Raw genomic sequence first — 24529 nt, 5'->3', positions numbered from 1 at the left:
TCCTTAATTTTGAATTTTCTTTCTCTGTGGGATTAATCTACACTCTTAAATTTACTAGAAAGGGGCAGTGTGAATCCCTTTATTTCTCATTTTTCAAATCTTAAAGATAATTGAATCAGTGCATATATATGAGACACCACATATGCTTTTCCCTCTACTATCTTTGTGAAACTTTGTTAGGTACAAATGATCATGCATTACTGTATTGCAATTTTATTACAAACATCTTAAAAAATAAAGTTTAAATGAATAATTAAATCTGCTAAATAAGAACATGCTTGATGCTTGTGAGAAAGCGCTTTCATGTTCATAGCAACAGAGGGTCCTGTGGCACCTTTGAGACTAACAGACTCTGTTAGTCTCAAAGGTGCCACAGGACCCTCTGTTGCTTTTTACAGATTCAGACTAACACAGCTACCCCTCTGATTCATGTTCATGTATTCTCTACTCAGTTGTGTGAAAAGAGGATACGGTAAATTCTGGTGATTGCATGGCTCTTTTCCTTCATTTTTACAGTGATTTCGTATGTCTCAAAAAGCAGATCAGGTACTCCATTTCCATGTAGCTATGTATGATTGTATGAGGTCACCCATCATTGTGGTGTCTGGGCAGCACTTTCAGAAAACCAGTCCATTTTCACAAGTGTTTTGCATTCACATTCTTAACAGAAGCTTTAAATGTTGGTGTCATCTCATCTTTATGGTGGTCAGTTGATTATTCTTGTTAATTTTAAAAAGCTAGAACAGGTGAATTAGAAAAGAACTGCAGATGTGAATGACTCACCTTTACCAAATATAATTGCTTTTAACATTTGAAAAAAAAATGATGCCTAGAAAGGTAGACAGTTTGATTGTATGCTAGAGTAGCATTTAAATTCAAGTGTTCCTGTCATCACATCACTACAGCAAACTGCTCCTGCTTTTTTTGAGATTATACTCAGAAAGACAAAAGGATGCAGGCTTTTATATTTCTTCATCAGAAGGGATCATAGTTGGGGCAATTCCCCCAAAGTAAATAGTTTAAAATGTAAAAAAGTGTTGCCATACTGTGAGACGTAGCATAGGTTGTAGCTTATATATATGGGTCTATAAACCTCTTAGGACAGGACAAAAATTAAGCATCTGCTCAGCCTGGTCCAGGTGAAAAGAGGGCTTTGCAGTAAAAGACATGGGCATAAATAATAGTCCCCTTCTCTTCTGGTCACCTGGGGGGATGGGTCAGCATCTTGAAGCTGACATGGTACGGAGCTGCCTCCAGGTGATAGGTTAGTCTGTGGCTCTCTAGCCTCCCTTAAAGGGGCAACACACCCTCTCTGACAAGCCAGACAAAGATCCCCACCACTTAATGTGTGGTGAGGTATGTAGGATGGCAGTGAATAACAGATGCGTATCAAAGCCATGCAGTCTGGAGATCCCTGACTCCACAGGCAACTTACACAGCTAGAGTGGATTTAAGATCTGACCCTTCAAAATTCTGAATGCCCCCAGTTCAATGACCCTGGTTTAATTGCAAGTTGAAGTTGCTGAGAAGTGCTATGGGATTAAGCCCTTACGAGTTTGACCGTGCTCCCATTCAGCTCAATGGAAAAACTCCCATTGATTTTAATGAAGCATGAGCAGGTCCTTAGTGGATTTAAGATTGCCATCAAAAAAATCCTATCCAAACCTACAGTAGCTGGGGAGAAGGAAAGAAGAGATCCATGGGGACAAGGGATAAGGAAAGAGCTAGGTTTATTTGGGTTTGTTTAACTGTGAATTTCTGTATTTTTCATTCTATTTCAGTAACTTGAACTTTAAATGTCCAGGCTTCTTCATGTTTTTGCTTTTTAGGAAAACTATAAAGGGCTCAATTGCTTTTTTTCTTACATAATTAATAAAGGTTTACAGACATAACTGCAGCTTAAAGACATATTTAGCCTGGAAATAAAAAATAATTGTCTATTGCCTTGAGCCCGTCTGTTGGCTCAATACTGCCCTTAGGACCAAGGTTTTAGCTGAAAATCTTTCTGCCTCGAAAATAATGTATGTATTGGTATGTATCCCTATTCTGTCAGTGTTGCTGTCTTTATAGTCATAACTGCAGCATGCATAATAAAAGGTATAGTATTATAAAGTTTATTTATTTCATACATAATTGGAGATATGTATGGAATGCCCTCCCTAAACTAGTTCATAATCCATTTCTCTTGTGGCTTAGCCACCCAGTGATGGCTAGCCTGAGTGACAGTCAGAGATACTTGACTTTTAGTATTTTAAAAAAAGAAGGGTGGAAAAACTTCAAATGATTTAGAACAATTACATTGACTAAATGTTTGTTAAAAAGCCTCGTTAACGCAGTCCAAGGTGCTCAGAGTATTTTTGGAGAAATTGCTAAACTGAAAAATGCATGATATAAGTGCTGTGCCATGTTTAGGGTAACCGAGATTCCATCTTTAGCTATTGTAGGAGGCACCTAAAGAACAAGAGTCCATAAATAATACACAGTAATACATCTACAGTACCAATATAATGTTAGTACATATGGTACATTACAACCTTTTCCATATATCAAGTCTAAAAACAGCCCATAATTGCAATGAATTATTTAAATCAAAACCGATTTGAACAAACCTACTTGGAAGATTTAATGCAAGGCAGACTATCAGTGTTTTTCAAAAATGTTCTAAATGTTTCACTAGAAATGTTTTAGGTGTTTTTGTGAAGTTCAGTTACAAACCCACTTCTGATACATAGGTATCTGCTGGTCCACTGAAGACTAGCTTGAGATTACAGAGATACTGTGCCAAGACTATGTTTGAAAACTAGGTGTTGATTTAGTTTTGTTTTTATTTTAACCTAATATTTCAGTATGTCTAGTAGATAGTAGAACTAGGCTCAGGAGTAGGGTCTAAACTTCCATTCTCTAATGCTGTGAGTATCAATTTCCTGATCCATTATGGACGCGACACTTGGGATCCTCGAGGTGAGGAGAAAAGATTAGCTGTGCTGCTCCCAGAACAATCTGATGGCCTATGAAACGATATTGGCAAGAACTTCAGAAATAATCATTTGTCTGTTTGCCTGTCTTCTCACCTAGCCTGGTAGAAAGTAATAGCCCCTTGAGTTCTGGTGGAGTAATAAGTGAATAATAAGCTGGAGATTGATAGTGAAGATAGAAAAAAATATACTATTAAAGGGTCATGGTTGAGAGATAAGTATAAAAAGCCTAGAGTAAATGCATTTTCAAGGAAATATTTGATTTTCTTCTTATAGTCGGAAATGATGTTCTGTGATTAGACTGAATGAATGATTAACAAAGCTGTATGGTAGTATTAAGGTAACTTACATTCAAACTTCTATTGTCTCTAAAAATTATCAAAACAAATAATACATGGTATGCTTTTCTTTATTATTTTAGGAGTCGCAGCAGGTGTCTACAGGACACAGCAATCCAAGTAAGAATTACTTCACTTTACAGCTGGATTTGGTGGAGACGCTGACTGTGAATGTGAGAAACAAGTGAACAATAGGACAGTTGAGAAAAAAAATAGTGGAAACATGAAGCCTACTGGTTCAGTACAGGATCTCAGCTGGCAGGCTACTGTTTTGTCCAAGTGCAGAACCTTGGTCGTCACAATCACTATCGGCTTGTAGTGGGGAAGGAGAGGGAACAATCCCTTTAGGTTGGCAATGGAAGGAACAATTTGCTCCGTCATATCTAGTTCTGCTACACATGAGAGATTTTACAGGGAAAAATAGTTGCTCTTCTAAAATAATAGGTAGTGGGTGGAAACTCTGTATCCACATACCAATGCACACACAACCCCAACCTCCAAACTGCCTAAAATTTCTGAGAGTTTGCTTTATTATTTATTTATTTATTTATGTATATGCCATGGCACTATCACTGTATATGGTGCTATATAATATATGAAGTATGCCAAAACAATAACAAATACTGCCTCAAAAAGCATATAGTTTTGGGCTGCCCTTGAAGTATAATTTTGACAAGGATGGCGAGTACGGAGCTTGCTTTGCTCACATCCTTGCCTATCCTCCTACTAAAGTGTACAGGCCATATTACAAAGCAGTTGTACTTTAATTGCATTTAGTTATTGGTTAAAATACGTTAGTGGCTGTGTGGAAAGAAAAGACTGAATTGTTCTAAGAAACAAAGTATTAATCCTCTCTTCTGACACCCCTGACTGGTATTAATGTACTTCAGCATATCCAAAATACATGACCCTACCCTGTTCGCGACATCAAAGCATCCCAACCAAAGGCTCTATTTTGTTAGCTTCATGACCTGTGAGCTAAAACAGAGCACTATTTTGAAGCTGGGTTTGAAGATGACAAATGCTCTGAGCCAGTAGACATGGCTTTGAAACTGACTGGTCACCCACTGGGTGCAGGAAGCAGACACCCAGAGGGAGAATGCTAGGAGACTTCAGGCTATTAATATGTTATGGCACTTTGCTAAGGAAGGGGCAGCACTGTGGAAGATGATGTTGTGAACAAGGGTGGTGCCACTTCATTGCCAGCATCATTTTGATATTGCTGTGAGCACCAGCACTAAGGAAGTAATAAAAAGGCAAAGGGGATGGGGTTCTCTAGAAAAATAATGAATGTAGTAATGAAAGAAGGAAGCACTAAAGAGCCATAATAGATGAGGCTGTGCAAACACTTGAGGAATTCTGAGCATAAAAAAACATAAGAGCAGAGCTTGAGTGGTTTGTGATGACATCAGAATGCTTAGCATTGGTCATTGTTTTTCTGTGGTTTATTTTACCTATAGTACTTCATGGTCCTTGCAAAATCTTTAATAATGGAAAAAAAAGACGATTAATATTGAGGTGGATAGCTAGGTTGGATAAAGTAAGATACACGTGCTGCCAAATCTTTACCTAGAACTTCGATTGAAACTGCAAGCTTGTTTTGAGGTTTTGGGAAATTGTAATAAATGGCTCTCTGTGAGGGAGGTGTCAACATGGCCCCTATCCTGCTTTACCTGGTTGCAAGTCTTTAGTGTCCCACTAAGCCGATAGCCTCAGTATTAGCAGGTTTACTTTGGGAGTGGTCTGTTTGAAGCTTGTCATGAAGGATATTTTGACTCCAGCTGTTAAAAATATCTTCCAGTGGCACCATTTTGGGGGAGGACCTATGCACCTCCCTGAGTTTCATACTAGAGGTCTGCTCACAGCGCATGCCCTAGCCCCAGAGGGAGCTTGAGTGTGGAATGTGATGAGGTCTGTGCTGCTCTCAGCTTCTGCCCATGGGGCAAGGAGTTTGTTTATAAACAGAGGCAGGGTGATTAAGATAACAAAGGGCTTGTCATTAAATTAAATTAAGGATCATTAGATGATCCTGAAAGCATTGCCAGGCGCTCCAGTTAAAAAATAGGAAACAAAGGATAGGAATAAATGGTCCGTTTTCAGAATGAAGAGAAGTAAGCAGTGATGTCCTCCAGAGGTCTGTACTGGGACCTGTGCTGTTCAACATATTCATAAATGATCTGAAAAAAAGGGGTAAACAGTGAGGTCTCAAAATTTGCAGCTGATACAAAATTACTCCAGACAGTTAAGTCCAAAGCTGACTGCAAAGAGTTACAAAGGGATCTCACAAAACTGGGTGACTGGACAACAAAATGGCAGATGAAATTCAGTGTTGATAAATACAAAGTCATGCACATGGCAAAATATACTCCCAACTATACATACTAAATGACGGGGTCTAAATTAGCTGTTACCCGTCAAGAAAGAGATCTTGAAGTCATTGTGGATAGTTCTCTGAAAACATCCATTCAATGTGCAGTGGCAGTCAAAGCTAACAGAATGTTGGGAATCATTAGGAAAGGGATGGATAACAAAACAGAAAATATCAAATTACCTCTCTATAAATCCATGGTAAGCCCACGTCTTGAATACTGCGTGCAGATGTGGTCACCCCATCTCAAAAAAAGATATATTGGATTTGGAAATGGTACAAAGAAGGGCAACAGAAATGATTAGGGGTATGGAATGGCAACATTTGACTGCACAGATTTTAGAGAGACAAAGTGGGTGAGGTGATATCTTTTATTGGACCAACTTCTGTTGGTGAGAGAGACAAGCTTTCAAGCCACACAGAGCTCTTCTTCAGGCCTGGGACAGGAGCTCCCAGCTTCACAGCAAAATGCAAGGTGGATCAGATTGTTTAGCAGATGTAGTTAGCACATATTGTAAGGGACCATTCAAGTGGCCATTCTACTTCTACCTCTATCTGGATGCATGTTGTTATTTGGATGACATTCTCATCTTTGTTAAGACCCATCCTGGGCATAATGCTATTCTGGACCAGGTGCTAACCTGACCCCAACAAGCTGGCATAAAGTTGAATGTGGCCAAGTGCAGTTTTGCAAAAGATGCTGCTATACACTATTTCTCACGTTACCCCTTTGTATTCATAATTTCACAAGACACCTACCTCTGAGGAGCTAAATTCTTGCCTAACCACTTTATTTACAATGTTTGGCCTACCAGAGAGCCTTGTTTCAGACGAGACACCTTTTCTATAAAGAGAGTTGGAAGATTTTCTGATGAGTATTGGTACAGTACATTATAAATCTGCTGTGTACCATCCCCAAGGAAATGGCATAGTGGAAAGACTACATAGGACTCTGAAGAAGTGTGGAGCTAGCATACTGCAGGAACTTCTAGGTATACTCTTACCTATTGCATTAAGTCATGCTTTATATGTTATTTGGAGTACCAGGGCCGGCTCCAGGCACCAGCTTCTCAAGCAGGTGCTTGGGGCGGCCGGTCGGGAGAGGGGCGGCAGGTCCAGGTATTCGGCGGCAATTCGGTGGACCGTCCCTCACTCCGGCTCGGAGTGAAGGACCTCCCGCCGAATTGCCGCCGCAGATCGTGATGGCGATCGCGGCCGCGGCTTTTTTTTTTTTTTTTTTGGTTTTGGCTGCTTGGGGTGGCCAAAACCCTGGAGCCGGCCCTGTGGAGTACACCTCATGAAAATACTGGAGAAACCCCATTCCACTGGCTGTTCAACTGACCTCTGAGCACCAAGTTGTCTATGCTAGTGGAAAAGGCTCATCCCACCCCTTTGCCATCCTCGAAGCCAACTGATGTGACTAGGAAATAGATGACTTTCAACAAGCGTATCCACACAAGACTCCACACATTCTATCCTGGACAAGCAGTGTATGTTAGGTGAGGGTCTGGAAGCATTTTCATTACTCATGGCATGATCTTGCGGGCTGCAGGGTACGGAGCATGGCAAGTGTGTTTACCACACAGAGAACACATTGTTAACCAACAAGACGTACTTCCTACTGCAAGGGAAACAGATCGGGAAGAGGAGACTTTTTTCTGTATGAGGATATGTGGCAAATCAGGAAAGCTGTGCCACATCAATAGCATCCAGCCCCTGAGCTGAATCAGAGCTGTAACCTCCAGCCCTGGGATCACCGGCTGCCTCTGGCAAGGTACCGCTGAACTTTTGGGGAGAAAAGAAGGAAATTGTGGTGACTGATATGTGTGTTGCCTTTCTGCATCTTGTTTCCTGCTCCCTCTTCCATGTCCTGTTTGGTTCCTGGTTCCTGCTCCCTGAACTCCGTGTTCATGACCTAACTGTTTCATGGTTATTACATGATTTGATTGACCACCTACCTGCGTGTCTTGCTTCATTTTTCCTTGTGTTTTGAAGATTGTGGTCTAGCTAGGTTGACCACCCATCCCAAATTGGACAGGACAGTCCTGAAATGAAGAGTTCAAATCCTGGCCTCAGGCTGAATGACTCTGCGACAGCATTTGTCTCGGATTCCCTGTGGCGCTGCACTGTGCCTGCCCGAGGCTCAGGGGCAGCACCAGCCTCTTCCCAGTGGGAGGGGAGCTGAGGTGGGCCTTAGTCCCCCTTGCCAAGAGGCTCCAGCACCTCCTCCTCCTCTTCCCCCGAGGCCTTACGCCCTGGCCAGGCCAGAAGCTGGAGACAGACAGAAGTAAGAGCCACCCAGGGAGCCCGGGTCACTGTGGGAAGCCCTGAACCTTCCACCTGTCCTGGGCAGCACGCCCTGTGGGTCGGGACACAGGCCGGGGGCTGCTCTTGGTACCCTGGTCTCTCACCCAGGGCCGGTGGAGGGTCTGGGGCTCTCCACAGCAGCCCAGGCTTCCTGGATGGCTCTTACCATTGCCCAACTTTGGCTGCCAGCCTGGCCAGAGGGTGGGGTCTCGGGGGAAGAGGAGGAGGAGCAGCAGATGGGGTCACTGATGAGGGTGGGGCTCCTGCATCTGTTCCACTTTTGCCTTTTGAAAAGATGGTCACCCTTGGTCTGAGGTTACACTTGTGAGGTAGGTAGTGCAATCACTATTATCCCCATTATACAGACAGGGAAACTGAAGCATAGACAAATTGAGTGACTTGCTCGGCCTCATAAATGTAAGCTACACCTACTTGGTGTGGCACTCTGTCCCTCTCTAATCGTGGCTATGCCAACTAGAGATTGATGAGCCTGCTACAGCCTTGGCTAAGACAGTCTCAAGCAGTAGAGGCTCATGCACTAAGATCTGGCTCCCAGGTTTGATCCCTGCTGTCGTCAACCCACCCAGGGTGTCAGCATTACATAAAGAACACGGGCAGAGCTGGTAATAGAAATTGATTACCAGTCTTCTGCTTTATCTAGAAAATGAATATGGCAGTCTTCTGGGAGACAAGAACCCTGAGGCTTGTTGGGGTTCCCCCAAGACCTCTCCAACTTGGTTCCCCAAGAACTCAGTTTGACTCCAGTCTCGTTGTCACTCAGGTTCCTTTATTTGGCATACAGTAAAGCTATGCTGAGTTCATCAGTCCCAAGCGTAGGGGACGATATAGGCTGTGCCACACATCCAAAGTTACACAGAAAACCTCTTCCTTTATATACATTTACAGTATATTTCATGACATGTTTTGGGATTGGCTTGATCACTTTGTAAGAACCAATCCCTGTACAATACACACTATCTCTGCACAATTTACTCTTTACCTTATGTCAGGGGTAGGCAAGCTATGGCACGTGTGCCGAAGGCGGCACGCGAGCTGATTTTCAGTGGCACTCGCACTGCCCGGGTTCTGGCCACTGGTCCGGGGGGCGCTGCATTTTAATTTAATTTTAAATTAAGCTTCTTAAACATTTTAAAAATCTTATTTACTTTACATACAACAATAGTTTAGTTATATATTATAAACTTATAGAAAGAGACCTTCTAAAAACATTAATATGTATTACTGGCACGTGAAACCTTAAATTAGAGTGAATAAATGAAGATTCGGCACCCCACTTCTGAAAGGTTGCCGATCCCTGCCTTATGTTATGGTCCACACTTGTCTTATCCATTGTTATCTTGTCCATTGTAAATGGTTCCCTGAGTGCTCCCCCTTATCTTAGCTAGTACAGACATTCTGGTTCCCGCCTGCCGATCCATGTACCTCCCTATCCTGTCTCCCAAGAAATGAGGCCTCATCCATGTCCAGTTATTCATGTCAAGCCAGGCCTATAAGGCCCTCTCCTCTACCCGGGGTACAGTGGGCCAATCTCAGTTTATCCCCACCCCCCACCCCTTCAGAAAGTGGATTTGAAATTGGCCTTTGCACTGTGGATCATTTTACCCTTAGAATGTGAAATGGTAAAAGAGCCAATTCAGTGGGAAGCAGCAGAAACCAGCCAGGTCTACAGCTGAAAAACTGAGGCTAGAAGGCCTTCAGCCATATGCACATGCTCCAGAAGATCAGTCTTCTGGAAGAGAGCAGACCAACAGCAGGCCTGCAAAAGAAGTAGGACATTTAGTGAGACTCTTGACCAGCTGCAAAAGACTGAGATGGAGGAGGGGAAGAGCCTCATAACCTGCCCAGAAAATGATACGTGGAGCTAAAGAAGATTAGCTGGTTGCTGAATTGCCTGTCCCTCATAATAGTACCTTCAACTAAGGGGAGACAAGGGCAGATTGGTTTTGGCAGTTTGTGTGAAGACTTGGAAGATAGAGTGTGGATAAGAGTGGGCTCAAACAGGACAGGTAGCTCAGAGAAGCAACACCCTTTTACTAGGCTTGTCAAACTGAATCTGAATTCCAAATCTTTAAATATCATTCATGCTTAGTAAATACATTTTTTTCTTGAATTTCTGTGACTCATTGGAGTAATGGTACAGTTCTTTCTGTGGAGTCAGTAAGGCATTAATTCTCCATTCTCCCTCTTACTCTTATATGCTGTATAATTGCTCTCCCTTCCCCCTGAAATGTTAAGTGATTATGAGCATTAAAGCAGCTGCAAACATTCACTGTAGAGTAATTCATTAATATCCTGTTTGGCTAAATAGCATCCCTGCTACAGAACCTATTCTGCTTTTCTTATTGCCGTAACACTAATTGCTGCTAAGAGCAGAACTAAAATACTGCAGCTTTTCCAATTGGTGCAGAACAAACTGCCAACAAGTCACTCAGGATCTCACATCCCATTTGCATGCAAAACCACCAATGCTCACTGTACTAATGTGTTATTAACAAAAGTATTCGTTACAAATAGAATATCTATGATGAACTATTATTTGTTTTGGGATGTAGATATGGTACTGACCGATATTTCAAGGCAGATTGTTGCTAAGCCAGTCTATGTGCCGGATATCCAGTGACAGGCATAAGGGGCATAACTAGCCATGGAACTAAACCAAAACAACATCATCAATCCCTGCCTAAACTTTGGGAAATTCAGAGCCAGACCCAAATTTCCCAGCTCCAATTTGACAACTGAATCTGAACACCATGAGACTAGAGTTTTGGATTCAAATTTGCATTTCACCTCTGGTCCATGTCTAGTCACAACCAAATACTCAGAACTTATCTCCCCACCCCACCCCAGAATAACCCTATTTTCTATATGCATCCGAAGAAGTGGGCTGTAGTCCACGAAAGCTTATGCTCTAATAAATTTGTTAGTCTCTAAGGTGCCACAAGTCCTCCTGTTCTTCTTTTTGCGGATACAGACTAACACGGCTGCTACTCTGAAACCTATTTTCTTTGGGAGAAAATGATGACACAGGTACTTATATTTTAATTAAAGCAACTGTGTGAAGAAGGCATCTAATAGTTAGAATTGGGAGTCAGGATTGCTGAGTTGTAATTTCTGTCCCAGATACTAACTCACTGTGTGATATTGAGTAACTCCTTCAGCAGCTCTTTCTCATAATCAAGTCTCTAAAATGGGCTCACTTGAGTCAGACGAGGAAGAGGAAGAGGATGAAACTTCTGGTCCTGAATCATCAATGTCACAGGACCCATATTTTCTCCCATCCTCCTCCTCTGAACCACACCTCAGAACACAAGGTGAACTGAATGACCTTGTCAGGGATTTGGAACTACCCAAGAGTAAGGCAGGGCTGTTGGGCTCCAGACTACAGCAGTGGAATCTCCTGGCAGGTGATGTTAGGGTTTCCATGTTCCGTGACCGTCAAAAGGATCTTGTCCCATTCTTCTTCATGGAAGGTGATCTTGTAGCCTGCAACAACATCGATGGTATGATGGCAGCCCTCAACATCGTTCACAATCCAGATGAGTGGAGACTGTTCATTGATTCATCGAAGACGAGTCTTAAAGCTGTTTTACTGCATAATGGCAATGTTTTGCCATCAATTCCAGTTGGCCATGCAGTCCATATGAAGGAAACCAATGACAACATGAAACAACTTTTGAGGTGCATAAACTATGACCAACATCAGTGGCAGCTTTGTGGCGATTTGAAGGTTGTTGCTCTCTTGCTTGGTCTGCAGACTGGATACACAAAGTATTGCTGTTTTGTCTGCGAATGGGATAGTCGTGCAAGAGATTACCACTACATCAAGAAAGATTGGCCACTCCGACAGTCATTGGAGCCTTGGAGGAAAAGTGTTCAGCATCCACCACTTGTTGAATCAACAAAGATTTTGTTACCACCCTTACACATCAAGCTGGGTCTGATGAAGAACTTTGTCAAGACCATTTACAAAACACAAGCAGCTTTCAAGTACCTCCGTGGAAAATTTCCAAGGTTAAGTGAAGCTAAGATAAAGGAAGGTGTCTTTGTTGGTCCTCAGATTCGTGAACTTCTTCGAGATGATGCATTTGACCACGCACTGCGTGGCAACGAAAAGACGTCATGGAAAGCCTTCCAGTTAGTGGCAATAAATTTTCTCGGAAACAACAAGGCAGACAACTACAGGTTGTTGGTGGAAAACCTCCTCAAGGCATACAAAAGCCTTGGTTGCAACGTGTCACTAAAGATACATTTTTTGCACTCTCATCTAGATTTTTTTTTTCCACTGAACTGCGGAACAGTGAGTGACGAGCACGGCGAGCGATTTCACCAGGACATTGCAACAATGGAGAAACGCTATCAGGGCAAATGGAGCCCATCAATGCTTGCAGACTATTGCTGGACAGTGACAAGAGATGCTCCATTTAATGAATACAAGAGACAAGCCAAGAAGCGCCGAGTAGACACTGAATAGGACTAAACTATGTACATAATAGTTTTTTGCCTTTTGTTTCATAATAAATTTTATTTATATAACCCTTTTGCTGATTTTTAAAGTGTTTACATAAACAGGACAGGTGAAATATTATCATGTAAAGCAACCATAAACACATGAAAAGACCTAGGTTTACAATTTATGATTAAAACTCTACTATCTACACAATACACATAGACATAAAATGTAAAAACTTAAATATCTTAGAAACAGTAGCCAATCAGTTGTTTTAATTGTCATATTTGAATTCAGCACATCAAAATACATAATAAATAGCACATTTTATCTCTGAAGCAGACGACTTCTCAAAAATTGTAGACCAGTGTTATCTTGTGATCATTCTGTGTGTAGCAAATGTTTGATAAAAATAGATATGACTAGCTTCATGCCAATGCTTCTGATTGGTTTAAAATTGTGGGTCTGATTTCAAAGGCTGATTGGTGATAAGAACAACTGATTTTTTCCCCTCCTTCCCAAAGGTAAGGACTGTTTCAGTGAAACCCTCCCTGCAAGCCTAGAAACATCTGATGCAGGTACCAAGTGTGTAAGCTAACCAAAGACTCCTTTGCTGGACCCCTGCTCCTAGAAGCATCATTATCTTGAACAACTATTTCAGCTTGTTTCAGGATTGCACTGGGGAAAGTACCAGGAGTGAAATCCATTTAAGTCAATGGCAAACCTCCCATTGACTTTAAAGAGGCCAATATTTCTCCCCATACGTTCATTTCATACCCTAAGTTCTTCCACCTTTGATTTAGTGAAAATCAAACGTGAGAACTTTGGCAACAGCTATTCATATGTAACGCTGAAGTTCTTGTAATGTCTTGGGGCCTGATCCAAAGCCCTTCGAAGTCTATTAGAGATGTTTGATTGAGTTCAATGGTTGTGAATCAGGCGCTACACACAAGAAAACACTGAAACAATTTCAAACGTTATTTCACAGAATACAAATGAATTTTGATTTGACAAAACTCATTAAAACTGAATGGAAGAACACTGGTCCCATCTGTAAGATAGTCAGACTCCAGCTCTTCATCTCCTGTTCATCACAAACTTGCATTTAAACAGCACTTCAGTGCCCATTGGTAAACAAGTGCCTGAGCCATTGGCTAGCATAGAAACAATATTTTGCACTCGGATTATAAATGGTGTGTAAGCAAGGTGGTACAATATCAACAACAAAACAAAACAAAAATCCAACCCCCTCAAGGCTTTCAGACCAACCATGTTTCTCCTTAATGGCTACTAAATTAGGGCAGTGACCCACCGCCCTGTGTAAGGGGCAGCATATGTGACCATTGTCCTGGGAGGGGACCCAGGTAGAATTGTGACTGGGCCTCTCTTTTTGTACAAGTAAGGGGAAGTAATGTACTGTGGCACTGAAAAGATGCATCTTAGTTCCCAGAGTGGTTCCAGACAGCTCTTCTGGGGAGCACTTGAGGTCAGGAAGGAAAAGAGCCATGGATCCATCTGCTCCCTGAGCCTCTCCGTCTTCTCCACACCTGCTTGCTTACAAAGCAGAGCAGCAACTGCACAGTCACAGTGATCTGCACAGGCCTCAAAGTCAAGTTCTGGATAGCCCAAATATGTCTGTATACCCTGCATGGCCATCTTAGGACTAGGGACTATCTAGCACTGGGGTTCCGCAGGTTGTTCAGAGAGCAGTATTCACAGCAAATAAGGTGAATCAAAGTGTTTGCTTGTTTGTGGTTTTTTTGGGGGGGTGGGCGGAGAGGGAAGGGATCCCCAAACCCTTCAGACTGATCTGTCACCTCAGGCCTATAGTGACTAAGGCTCCAAGGCATTCTGTCCTTCTATCCTGCAAGCAGCCAGCCTTATAGAGTTTCCTGCCTTCTTGCTAGGGATCTGATAGTCATGAAATTGTCAGGCCTGCTTTACAACTTACCCCTAAGCACATAGACAAGGGACAGGAAAAGTCATGCTGATGTTACCTCCCAGTTTGCGAGTGCTCAGTTAGTGTCCCAGCTTCCCGCCATATGATATTTACATTCTTCTATATGCTTTGAAAGTGTTAAAATTAGCCTGATAATGTATTGACCTCTAACACCGTAAAGATTTTGATATTCACTTATTTTTTTATATTATTTTTCTTCTTTTTTAAGGGAAAGGTGATGCTGAGCCAAAGAATCCAGAAAACAGTGCATCACATACATCGTAAGTCAGTTTCGTATTTGTGATCAGCGATGATTGCTATGTTTTTATCTGCTTTGTCATGCCAAACAGTGTTTCTCTGTTTGTTTTCATTAAGATGAAGCTCTTTCACTGATGCTGTTCTTTAAAAGGCTTTTAAGTAATGATTCATAGTTAATTGTTCATAAATCATTAGCATCCTTATTGTGAGAGATCTTGAAAAGTGAGATGGCTCTGTAACAAGCTGAATAAATATTAAATTATTTTTAGTGGAGTGAGTGAGGTAGGCTTTTACAACCGGAGAGGTCCAATATTACCTTAAAGCTGCAGAAGTTTGTCACATTTTCCAGAAGATATCATGTCACATATGCCTTTGATGTAGTGATGTAATTTTAAAAGACTGCAGTCTGCAACTTCACCTCTGAATTACTTGAAATCCAATTACAGCTACCTCTGGTCTCTCACGATTTTGTTGATGTTTTTGAATTAACAAAAGCAGTTGAGAAACAGATGGGAACAGGCACTTGTAATATATCAGTGTTCACCTTTACTCTAATGCAACAGTAGAGGTTTTTCCCATTTTTTTATCTTTTTTAGTGTACAAGGGAATTGACTGTTTTACTGTTACTAGAAAAAACCAACTCTTCAAATGGAGGGACTCAAAGTTTAAAACAAAAAAAACAGGCTAGATCAGCAAACTTGATTTTGCTCACATGAGTTAGGAGAGGATTGAATTTCTACAAAATCACTGACCCTTTTTATCCCATTTGAGTGGGAGTGGAATTCTTTTCACAGTGCAGTCATGTGAATTTTAGAGTGCATCTTGTCTGTAATTTGTGTCCTCTGGCTCTTCTTATTTAAATTCAGAGTGCTAGATCATGGAAGTCTTGCAAGGTGTCACCATCTGTTACATGGCCAAAAGTACCCATAGAAGAAGGTACAATAAGTGTGATTGTTGAATGTTTTGATTTCTGATATAAATATATATAAAAAATCTTCTGGAAATGAATCTATAAAAAGATTTGACGTGGTCTATGAATGGCTTGTCCTGTAGGTTTTGCTGTAGAATGTAATTACATTATGTTATATTTAGTCAAACTTGTTTAATAAACAAAGCACTAGCAGCTTTATGCCTTCTGATAATATGATTGTTGGGAACGGTTAATAGTGTATGTTGGTACAGAATGCTTCCAATGGTTACCATTTAAAAAAAAAAAGATATTACAATAAAGACTTAAAGGAGAAGAGTTTTAATGCCATCTGGAGGTATCATGGAGAAATGAACACTTATTTTTGCTGATATTTAATATGTAAAATATAAGCAGATGCTATACTTTGACGTAATCTTGGGGCTAGGTCATATTTTATATTGGGGGTATAAAAAAGGTTTTCTTTCAGTAAAATTTCATTAAAATTCTGTAAGTTGTATTGTATGAATGCAGAAATTACTAAATTTGTTTGTGGCAGACTAGGTAAAGTGTCATTAGTGGGCTTTATTAAATAAATTGGACCAGATTGTGACATCCTTATTCATGTTGAGTAGTACCTTACTCAATGAGTGGTCTCACTGAACCCGATTGAAACTGTACATACTCTACTTCATAGATTCCAAGGCCAAATGGGATCATTGTGATCACTCCATAGAACTTCCCCAAATAATTCCTAGAGCAGATCTTTTAGAAAAACATCCAATCTTGATTTAAAATTGTCCATGATGGAGAATCCACTGCACCGCTTGGTAAATTGTTCCAGTGGTTAATTACTTTCACTGTTAACATTTTACACCTTATTTCCAGTTTGAATTTGTCTACCTTCAACTTGCACCCACTGGATCATGTTACACCTTTCTCTGCTGGATAAACGAGCCCATTATTAAATATTTATTCCCCATATAGGTACTTATAGATTGTAATCAGCTCACCCCTTAACCTTCTCTTTGTTAGAATGCTTTCTAGCGTAATACATATTTTCTAATGTAATACATTTACAGGGTCACCTTTATATTGTTACCATTTGTCAATAATGACCACACAGCAGGGTCTGAGGTACCGATGTTTATTCCTATTTTAAGAACAGGGGAAAACTATGGTAACTGTTGGTAAATTGTAACTTTTTAAATGGAAACCATTATATTTAGGTTTCAGAGTAGCAGCCGTGTTAGTCTGTATCCGCAAAAAGAAGAACAGGAGGACTTGTGGCACCTTAGAGACTAACATGCTCTAATAAATTTGTTAGTCTCTAAGGTGCCACAAGTCCTCCTGTTCTTCTTTTTGCATTATATTTAGGAAGACTATTGGGGTGAAAAAGAGATACAGAAGGAAGGAGAGCCTGAAAGGACCTGGGGGAGGTAGGTTGCAAATAGAATTCAGGGAAAGGAGGAGGAAGAGAAACCAGGTAGATTAAAGTACAGGGAAGGAAAGAGAACAACAGAGATTGAAAGATAGTGGAAGAGATACAAGACATAGTGCAGCAGGCAAGAAAAATAGGGGTGAAAGAATGGAAAAGAGAAAAGGCGGAAAGCAAAAACAGCCAAAGTTAAAATTTTCTAAATTGTTTAACAGAAAGCTGAATGCCAATGTGTTACAATGATGTAAATATAAATAACACAATTGTGCATACAAACACAAAGGTTGTGCCTTATTCTCCTCCTGCTGATGCTGATTTTACATCAGTGTAGCTCCATTGGCGTTAATGGAGTTTCTTCTGATTTACATCAATGCTAACCCCATCTGCTAAGGTTAATTTTATCCCTGATCTTTGGACACTTCTGAATATTGGTGTTTTTAAAAATTTGGAATGAACCTGATTGCACCAGGTATTAAAAAAGTATACAGAGGATAATACATTTGGACACTACAATCCACACATGTGTGCGCACACACTCACGCGCACACACACACACACACATACATAAACAAACTAGTACTCAATAATTGACTCATTCTCCCCTTACAGATCACTGTAGCTTGCAGTCTGAAGGTACCACCCAGACCAATTTTGCAACTGGCAAAAAAATCTTGAAAAAATGTCCAGCCAGGGTGCGAGCCTTCACATCAGAAGCTGCAAAAACTGAAGCAGGGATGAGGAAACCATTTTGATTAATTTTAATAAGTGTTTAGTTGGTGGAGTGGAGGGAGCATGAATCTTTGATGGGGGAGAATTGTAAGGAGCCCTTGAACTTAAGAACATTCAGAGCTACTTTTATGAGTTATCGCTCCTGGGAAAGATTTCTAAGCAGCCTAGTAGGAGTGTTTAAAAAGTCAATAGAGAACAAGTGGCATTTCTGAGACTGACGGGAAAGAGCAATGAAGAGCTTTAAGGGACTCTCATCTTTAAAAAAAACAATCCACAGAACAGGTCACATTGGCCTTGATAAAAGTGAGAGAGAAAAAATGGGAGGAGCAAGTTAATTGTGGTTTTTTTTCCTTAACAAAAGTATTTTTTCTGCTTGTTACAAGCCACAGGTGCAAACCCGATGCACATGGCTACAATGGCAGTTTGTTCATCCTTTGTCTAGATTTACTGCCATTCTTCAAACATTATTTACACAGCTCCAAAGGCCCAGGTTTATCACCCCTCTGAATCAGTCAGAAACACTGAACTGAACATTCACATGAAGTCTTCCTCAGAGATTACCCCCCTCCCCCCAGCCAGCCTACTCCAGGACAGCAAAAACAGACACAAATAACTTTGTTGGGTTTCTCCTGAGTCACTTGACCAAGGGTAGTATCTGTAACCTTTCAAAGCAGAGAAGCCTGGAGGATTTTTTTAAGTGAACACACAGCCAGTGTTTTATTTCTGCATGTATTAACTCTCTAGATATGTTTCTGCATGAATTAATTCTGGTGGTAATAATATTTACCATTTAAAGAGCTTCATAAACATTAACTTATTTGCTGGATCTCAGAAGACCCCAATGAAGTAGATAAATAAGGACACTTATCCTAGTGCTACAGATAAACTGAAATAAATGTTAGTGTGTGACTTACCGAAGACTATAGACCAGTGTTTCTCAAACTGGGCTCTCCGCTTGTGTAGGGAAAGCCCCTGGTGGGCCTGGCCGGTTTGTTTACCTGCCCCGTCCACAGGTCCGGCCAATCGCGGCTCCCACTGGCCGCGGTTCATTGCTCCAGGTCAATGGGAGCTGCTGGAAGCGGTGCAGGCTGAGGGATTTACTGGCCGCCGCTTCCAGCAGCCCCCATTGGCCTGCAGCGGCGAACTGTGGCCAGTGGGAGCCGCGATTGACCGGACCTGCGGACGGGGCAGGTAAACAAACCAGCCCGGCCCACCAGAGGCTTTCCTTACACAAGCGGCGACCCCAGTTTGAGAAACACTGCTATAGAGGAAGTCGGCGTCAGGCTATATCCTGGCATGTCCATATGCAGAATGACTGTAGGAAATGGCCTAAAAGATTGCATTGACATGTACACTCAGTAAGAAGGATTTAAGCACACCAGAGTTTTCTCCAAATGGATTAATGTCACTTGTGACTAAATATATTTTTTAAAATCACAAGCTCTCTGTATCTGATGAACTCATTTCATGTTATCTTATTATGCATAGGAGTTCATGGGTCACCTGACCAGATTTTCACTGAATGTTTAAAATCTGTAAATCCCAAAGAGATTTTTTTATGGCTGGTCAAAATTTTTCTGTCAACCTGGGTTTTTTTGTTTGGTTGGTTTTGGAAAATTGGGTTTACAACAAAATTAATATTTTTGCAGAAAGTTTCTGTTTTGTTTTGTTTTTTTAAATCTTCATAAAACCTTTATCTGCTTTTCCCCCAATGATTGGCAGTTACTGTCTGAATTATTATTTTTTAGTTTGGGGCAGTTTTCAGGTAAAATATTCAATGTTTGGCTGCCAAAAACTTTTGAATGTTTGGGTTTTTTGACAAAAAGTAAAAAAAAATTTGAATATTTTGATGCAAGTGAAAACATTTTCGTTTTTGTTTAAATTTTCTGTAGTCCCCCTTCCCCTCCCCAAAAAATATTCTGACCAGTTCCATGTTCTATAGCTTCAAATGCTGGATGTAGAAACTCTGCCAAAAATAGCCCAAGGCCATGAGATTTCTCATAGTCACAAAATTTTTTGAAAAAATGATTCAAGCTTTGTAAATTCCCCAAAACAACCCTGCTAAAGGAATAAGTTTGGAATTACTATGCAACTTTCTTTTATAACTTTTTGTCGTTCTAATTCATGTCCAGTTCAGACCACAACAGGTTCGTCTATCCCAAATGTGATTCACTGTTATACATTCAACTCTACATGCTAGTGCAATTACTTAATACTGTAATGTAAACACTATTAATAAGCTACTCCAGTACAATATATTTATTATCCCTCCCACATCTGTTTTCAAGCCAAAATATTCCAGATTTTTCCCTCCCTTTTTACAAGAGAATTAGCCAAGATTAAGGGAGGCTTTTATAATATATGACTCTGAAAGTTTTGTCTTTTGCTAATATTTTTCACCTGTGAGAATCACAGGCCTCCTTTATATTTGTTTTTGCCAGCTTATAACAGATTTTGGCTGTATTTCTTCTGAGCATTAGCCACGAGCATCATTTTGAGACTACATTGCTCAGGGGATCCCTTTTACCAGTGTGAAATCTATCAACATCCGTACTCCCTACTCTCAAAAAGTAACACTGCAGTCCTATGACCATCAAGCTTTTATCAACTCAGGCTCTTGAACATCAAGTTAATTCTCAATTATCTGATTTTCCACAGTGTCAGTGGAATGTGCTGCAGTTGTTCCTGTTGATCACATATATATCTATATTTTCATAAGTGTGGGCTATTTGTTGTCTATATTTATTTAGTATTGTATAAGTATTTTCATCTTCAAAGCAATGTACAGACTAACACACTGTGAGATAGAGTTGCCATGTCATAAATGAGGAAACTGAGACAAAGAGGTTAAGCGAAAGGCCCAAGTTCACAGTGTGTCAGTGTCAAAGATCGGAGTACAACTCAGTAGTTCCTGGCTTCTAGTCCTGTGCTGACATCTGTAGTCCAGGCCTCTTACATTTGGCTGATATGTAAAACATTAGAATGCTGTATATCAGAGGGAGCATTGTCTAGCGGACTGTGCATGAGGCCGAAAGTTGTGATCTTGGCTCCACCCTTGAATTGCTGTGGGGCCTTATGAAAGTTGTTTAAATTCTGTCTCCGTTTTCACATGTTTAAAACAATAATCAAACCGTACTGAAGGTTAGCTCATTAATATTTGTACAATACTTTAAAAAATGTAACATTCTGCAGAAATATGAGGTATTAATCAAGAGCAATATAATAAATGAATGGTAGTATAAGTTTAAAAAAAGACTTGGATAATAAATATTAAATATGTTGAATCGCTGCAGGACACTCTTTGATGCTTAATGTCTGTATACATTGTGTATTGTGGTGTGTTGCCTGATGTCAGCCATCTTTACTCTTGTGGTGAGTAAAAATATTCTTGTAATTAAAGCACAACTAGCTGGCAGGAGACCTGGGATCTTGTCTTGGACTTTGTGTGGAACTCTTGAGCAAGACAATTCACTTCTCTGTAGCTCATTTTCCTCAATTGTAAAATGGGGATAATACAACACTGCTGCTTAGGGGAAGAATAAATTAATGGATATTAGTAGAGATTTGTTGGAGATCCTCAGATGGAAGCCACTTAACAAGTGCAAAATATTATTTATTATATTATTATTTATGTATTTTATACAGCAATCCACGTTTTTGTTTCTATGCAGATTTTTATGTTTCAGTTCAAGAATACAAACCACTAACTCTGAAATGTACATTATTACGGTTCAGCTTTTGTCTCATTGAACCAGAGAAGGTGGCAAATATGGCAAGGCATGCAGCCATGGAAAGAGAAATCCATCCAGTGATGTACTGTAAACACCCCTTGATGCTGTCTGCCAAATTCACCAGGACAAGTTAGGATAGATGAGTCAGAAGGTGGCTGATAGTCTTGTCTAAAGGACAAGATCAAGGTGAAATCCTGGTCCCACCGAAGTTAATGGGGCCAGGATTTCATGCCAAGAATATAAATTTGAAGGGATGGGAGGCTGTTAATATGAAATTCCACTAGTATTCAAAATGACATCGTTTAAATTGGTCTCTGGGACGTTTTTTCTTTCAAAAACACCATTGTGTGGTATCACTTACTGCTTTTAACATCTGCCTGTGATGTTTTTGAGAGATGTGTGTCTCAGAGACTCTACAGAAAAAAATGTGTCTTTTTATAAAGAATGAAGCTAGTGTTTCTCAGGGTGATGGAGATCCTGAAAACTGAGGAGGCTAAACTCTGGTATTTATCCAGGAACCAAGTACCTGGCAGGAGAAAAATGCTGGCTTTGCTGCACTGTTCCACCTGTTTCCCCCAACCCTGACTTGAAAGGCTAACCTTCTAAACAATGCCAGATTTTATTTCAGCCAGTCTGCTCATCCAGTCCAGCAAGGATAACTAGAACTTGAAAAATACATTACTGAGCTTCCAAAATCCCATACAGAATTTCTTCTCTGCCTTCTCCCACTAAAGAATTACCTTCAAAACAAACACACACACACAGCCCTTCATTTAAAAACTGTACTTCTACAGTAACTTCCTGCTCCGAGTACCATACTAGCTTAACTAAAGGTTGCCTCAGAGCTTCTAGTTGCTACAGTACTTATGTGTATGGTATCAGTGGGGCCTACGCCTCTTTTGGATTCGTGGTGTACTTTGCAATGTTGCCAATAGTCCACAAAGATCTACTGTGAGTTTATACCAGCAAACCCATTTTCTTCAAATCCTGCAGAGCCACTTAGTTGGAAAAATTTTTACTTACATCAGGGCTGAATCTATCTTGGAGATTTAGGTAAATTAACAAGAAATAACAAAAAAAGGATTTTTGTGTTGATTATTTTCATATCAAAAGAATAACTACATGGTAGCTGTATATGAAATGTAAAACAGGAAAATGAAAGGGAGACAGTGAAAAAGCTGAATTGGAGGAGTTCACTAGCTGTAGTGCTGTCTTCTGGTGAGAATTTTTTCCAGTGGATGATAAATACCCTAAAAAAAGAAAAAAAAAACCATGAACCTTCAGCGGGGTGAAAGTAACTTAGGACTTACCGGTACACAGGATAGCCGGGATCCTGGGCAAGCTGGGGGGTGGGGGGGCGGCTCTGTGCCCCCAGAAGGGGTGGGGCCTTGGGTGGAAGGGGTGGGCCTGGGGGCAGATTTCCGCAGCCAGCACTGCCCAGCCCGCGCCGCCCGGGGCTCCGGCAGCAATTTAAAGGGCCCAGAGCCCATGGCCCTTTTAAATCGCTAGGTCCCGGGGCAACTGCTCCTTTTGCCCCACCCATCAGCGACCCTGCCGGTATGGTGCTTAAAGCGTTGCTACGGCAGTGCTTTAACGTCAACTGTGTACTGGCCTGTACCGGTGGTCACTTTCTTACTGGTACGCTGCACTGGCTTACTTTCACCTCTGACCTTCAGATGGCAAATTTAAATTTTATCTCCCCCTTTTTCCGGGTATAGTCTGTTTATTAGGCCATGGCTACACTACATACTTAAGTCAATTTAAGTTACATCCATGATCATAAGCCGCTGTAATTACATTGCTTGTGCATGTTCACATAATGCTCTTTATATCAGGAGAACGCATCCACAGTTTGTGCGCTAGAATCATCAGAGAGAGCAGTGCACCATGGATAGCTATGCCACTGTGAAATCACCACCTTCTCCTGCTATGATCACAGTGCATCCTGGGGGCAGGATCATCACCCCGTGATGCAGTTTTCTCGGTCCCATGATTCCAAGGGCTTCCGACTGCATTTTGTGCCATTTTTCAACTGCACCTTTAAACTTTGCCTGCCATCTCTGCTCACCAGTCTTGTGATAAGCATTATGAACATAACACTGCTGATCCTGCAGTATTTCATGAATTGCAAATCTGAATAGGAATCCGTGGTGCTTGCCCTGCTGTGTGCCATGGAAAGAAACAATTCAAGATTGATGTTGGCATTCATAGAGCAGCTGCACACGATAGACCATTGCTAGTGGGCTCAGGAAACAAGCACTGAGTGGTGGGACTGGATTGTGATGCAGGTATGGGATGATGAGCAGTGGCTGCAGAGCCATATGCGCAAAGCCACCTTCCTGGAACTCTGTGTGGCGCTCACTCCTGCCTTCCGGCGCAAGGACTCCAAAATGAGAGCTGCCCTAATGGTGGAAAAGTGCGTGGTGATCGCTCTAGACTGCTACCGGTCAGTCACAAATCAGTTTGGAGTTGGGAAGTTCACTATAGGGCTTGCGGTGATGCAGGGCCATTAATCACCTCCTGCTACGAAGGACTGTGACTCTGGGCAATGTGCAGGAAATAGTAGATGGCTTTATGTCAATGGGATTCCCTAACTGCAGTGGGGCAATAGATGGCACTCATATCCTCATTTTGGCCCCAGACCATCTTGCGATGGAGTACATCAACAGAAAGGGCTACTTCTCTATGGGTATTGCAGGTGCTGGTGGATCATTGGGGTCATTTTACTGACATTAACGAAGGGTGGTCAAGGAAGGTGCATGACGCCTGCATCTTCAGGAACATTGGCCTGTATAGAAAGCTGCCTGCGTGGACTTTCTTTCCAGACGAGACGATTCCAACTGGGGATGTGGAAATGCCCATAGTGATCCTGGGAGACCCAGCCTACCCCTTGCTCCCATGGCTCATGAAGCCTTACACCAGAAACCTTGACAGCAGCAAGGAGCACTTCAACAACTGACTTAGCAGGTGCAGAATGACTATTGAATGTGTGTTTGACAGATCAAAGGGTCGCTGGTGCTGCCTTTTTGCCAGGTTAGACTTCAGTGCGGAAAATATTCCCATGGTCATTG

The 24529-nt window shown here is 41.3% G+C and overlaps 1 protein-coding gene across 4 annotated transcripts in view; it reads left to right on the top strand.

Annotated features, from left to right (window-relative positions):
* AFF3 (ALF transcription elongation factor 3) overlaps positions 1 to 24529 on the top strand; it is a 455751-nt gene that overhangs the window by 272535 nt on the left and 158687 nt on the right. For all 4 annotated transcript variants that reach the window (XM_065580880.1, XM_008167381.4, XM_008167383.4 and 1 more), the window contains 2 exons: positions 3397 to 3433; positions 14625 to 14676. In XM_065580880.1, the coding sequence (XP_065436952.1) occupies positions 3397 to 3433; positions 14625 to 14676 (89 nt within the window). The remainder of the gene's footprint in view (positions 1 to 3396; positions 3434 to 14624; positions 14677 to 24529) is intronic.

Source organism: Chrysemys picta, chromosome 1, assembly GCF_011386835.1.
Source record: "Chrysemys picta bellii isolate R12L10 chromosome 1, ASM1138683v2, whole genome shotgun sequence".
NCBI classification, from domain to species: domain Eukaryota; kingdom Metazoa; phylum Chordata; order Testudines; family Emydidae; genus Chrysemys; species Chrysemys picta.
This window is presented reverse-complemented; position numbering and strand designations above follow the sequence as displayed.